General features: G+C 43.3%; 1 protein-coding gene across 1 annotated transcript; it reads right to left on the minus strand.

The window, feature by feature from the left end:
• Nucleotides 1-295: 295 nt before the first annotated feature.
• On the minus strand, nt 296-1,805 carry LOC310997284 (uncharacterized protein; the record flags this gene model as incomplete). The annotated part of the gene is made up of 4 exons (XM_083986960.1): nt 296-946; nt 1,022-1,087; nt 1,322-1,480; nt 1,623-1,805. The coding sequence occupies 4 exons, from the start codon at nt 1,803-1,805 to the stop codon at nt 296-298; spliced, it is 1,059 nt and encodes a 352-aa protein (XP_083843086.1).
• Between the last annotated feature and the right edge of the window lie 1,160 nt (nt 1,806-2,965).

Raw genomic sequence — 2,965 nt, forward strand, 5'->3', positions numbered from 1 at the left:
CCACACACACACACACACACACACACCAATGAGTCACTGAACAAAATGCTTTAGAGGACAAATGGGAGATTGATATCTTCAGAAAGGTCAACTAAAAAGTTTACAGAGCAAGCACTTAACCCTAACCCTTTTCTTCTCCTGTTGCCTTGGATCTGTCTTTGGCCCTTTTGTAGGTGGTTAGCATGTTGCCTAGCTTTTTTCTTATTTTATCAATGGGGAGTGTGTATCCTTTTCCAGTTTTTTGTAGAAGGCCATTTTGTTGCGGTGATACAGGTCTTTGTATGTCCTGGTGAGTTCAATCAGAAGTAATGTGGACTGAATTTAGCTTTTGATTAAAGCGCCTCTGCCTGGCGGTTAGGTACCCATTATCCCTGTAGGGCTTCATCAGATGTATGGACAGAGTATAGGCTGAATCCCCAATGATGTGCATCCCCTCTGGGACCAGGGCCTGGGGATCTTCCTCCAAGAGATGTGCAACATCTGTGTTCCGAAATGCCCTTGCATTATGCCAACTACCAGGGTGACCTACGTTGACATGACAGAAGCGCCGGTCACTGGTACAGAATCCGGTGAGGATGATGGAGAAGAATTGTTTCCTGTTATAATAGGCTATGGAATTGTCATGTGGTTTGATAACGGGTATATGGCATCCATCAACGGCACAGACGGTATTTGGGAATCCAGCTGCTTCAAACTTTAACCGGGATGTTTGAAGTGCCTCTGCTGTGGGCCATGGAATGTGATGAGACAGATGTGTGTTAACCAGGGAGCAAAAATTATGCAGATGTGATGACATTGTGGATTTGGAGATGTTAAATCTGTCGGCCACACCCCTAAATGACTCCTGGTTGGCGAGAGTCCACAGACACGCAAGAACACTGTTTGGCAACGGCAACTTGGTGTGTAGTGTGTTCATATAGAACGGTCCCAAAGTGGTCATAAGGTCCTAGTTAGCAAAGAAAAGAAAATCATCACACATACATGTCAGTGATTATACTTGAAATGCTTTCGATACACCTACCTCCACCTGTCCTCTTGACAGTCTGAAATGACTTTTAAAGTCAGTAACGCTGTACAAAGGTACAACCTCCTCCACAAAATGAGGATTTTTTTGGAATCAACCTAGGAGCATAGTAGTGAAGTTTATTGTATACAGTCCCTACCCTCTCGCTAGGGACAGAGGTAGCGGGTATGGCCAGGTAGCGCTTAGCTAACTTAGCAGTTAGGGGACATATGGGCTCATTGGTCTTCCACCATTGAAGTGGGTCAGAGTCTACTGAAATACAGCTCACTGCCTTGTATGCAGCAACCTCTTCCTCACCAGCTGCAAAGTATCCTTGTTTCCCACCTGTGTCTTGAAGAGCTCACCAAACAGTTCAGCCATCGCTGACTTCTTGACAGGAGGAGATAATTCAGATGCCTCTGGGTGTCCTGTCTCTGGGGATGAAGCAGCTGCTGTTGTCCCTTTGGCCTCCTCACTCTGTAAAATAAAATACAAAGAAAAAAGTATAAATATTTTTGAATATAAATACTAGTGACACAAGCAATTAGTTGTTCGAAAATTATCAGTGAAAAATACATTTTATGCACATAAAATTATTATTATTAAATTATTACAATACCTCTGCTTGCATGGCCACAATCTCTGTGATGAGACTGTTGTAGATCCTGTCACGACAGGCATCATCCACATGAGGAAGAGGTTTAAACCTCGGGTCAAGTGCTGTGCATTTGTGGAGAACAAGAAGTCCCAACGAGTTTTCTCTGATGGCAGCCTTGACTTGGGTCACTATTGCACTCTCCATCGTGTGGTTCCATTGAGTGGAGAACTGTGGCTTTGAGGGGCAGGATCATGGATGCTGAAGGTGTTAGGAGTTAGGAAGAGAGAGCACATCTCTCCCACCTTAGCTTCTCTCCACTGGCTTCCTGTAGGATTTAGAATAGACTTCAAAATCCTTCTGCTGACTTAAGGCTCTTAATGATAAAGCTCCGTCCTATCTGAAAGAACTAATCATTCCTTACTGTCCTACCAGAGCACTCCGCTCCCAGAATGCAGGTCTGTTAGTGACTCCCAGTATCTCTAAAAACAGACTGGGAGGTAGAGCCTTCAGTTACCGGGCTCCTTTACTGTGGAACCAGCTCTCTCCATGGGTCAAAGAGGCAGACACTCTAACTACATTTAAGTCTAGACTTAAAGCCAGGAACACACCGCCACGACGCTTCCCGACGCCGACGGCTTTGGCCGACAAGTCTGTCGCCTCTTGTCGGGAGAAAGGAAAAAGTGAAACACACTGCCCCGACTGCCGACCAGAGCGATTGAGTGGCGAGGACTCCCCTATAGAAATACAGACCAATTCTAAGTCATAAAGTGGTAGTAATAATCTTTGCCATGTACAGTAACCACGTTGACTTAACAAAATAAAAATTATAAGACTGATCGGTTCAATGTAAAACATTTATTTATTTACGTAAATGTGGTGATTTCAGTATGTAGCCCAGAGGCAGCCCTGCTCACTTTTCATTCAAACAAACGAATGTCACTGCCACAGTTAAATTTCATCAATGAGACCAACATTAATCTCCCCAAAACAATTTAACCAACCACGTGTTAACAGCGCTAAAGCCAAAATTAAAACAGTTTTTAGCAGCTTACTGCTGTGGCTCGGTTGCCGCGAATTGACGATAGCCGATGCTAATTTCTGTTAGCCCGTCTATGGTGTTTTACATTGTACGTTAGCATTAAGCTAGCGGGCTTTATATGCTTAGTTGTGAGCTGTGTGTGTGTTTTGAACGTTGTTTCAAACTATGTGGGTTTGACTGAAGATCTTTGGTGTTTATATATATATATATATATATATATATATATATATTGCTGCTTAATATATTGCTTTACTCCTCTTTTTATCTTGTATACCATTTTTACTGTGGGACAGGCTAGGACACCATTTGTTTACTGTGGTCACTT

The sequence above is a fragment of the Trachurus trachurus genome (assembly GCF_905171665.1).
Source record: "Trachurus trachurus genome assembly, chromosome: 14".
Taxonomy (NCBI): domain Eukaryota; kingdom Metazoa; phylum Chordata; class Actinopteri; order Carangiformes; family Carangidae; genus Trachurus; species Trachurus trachurus.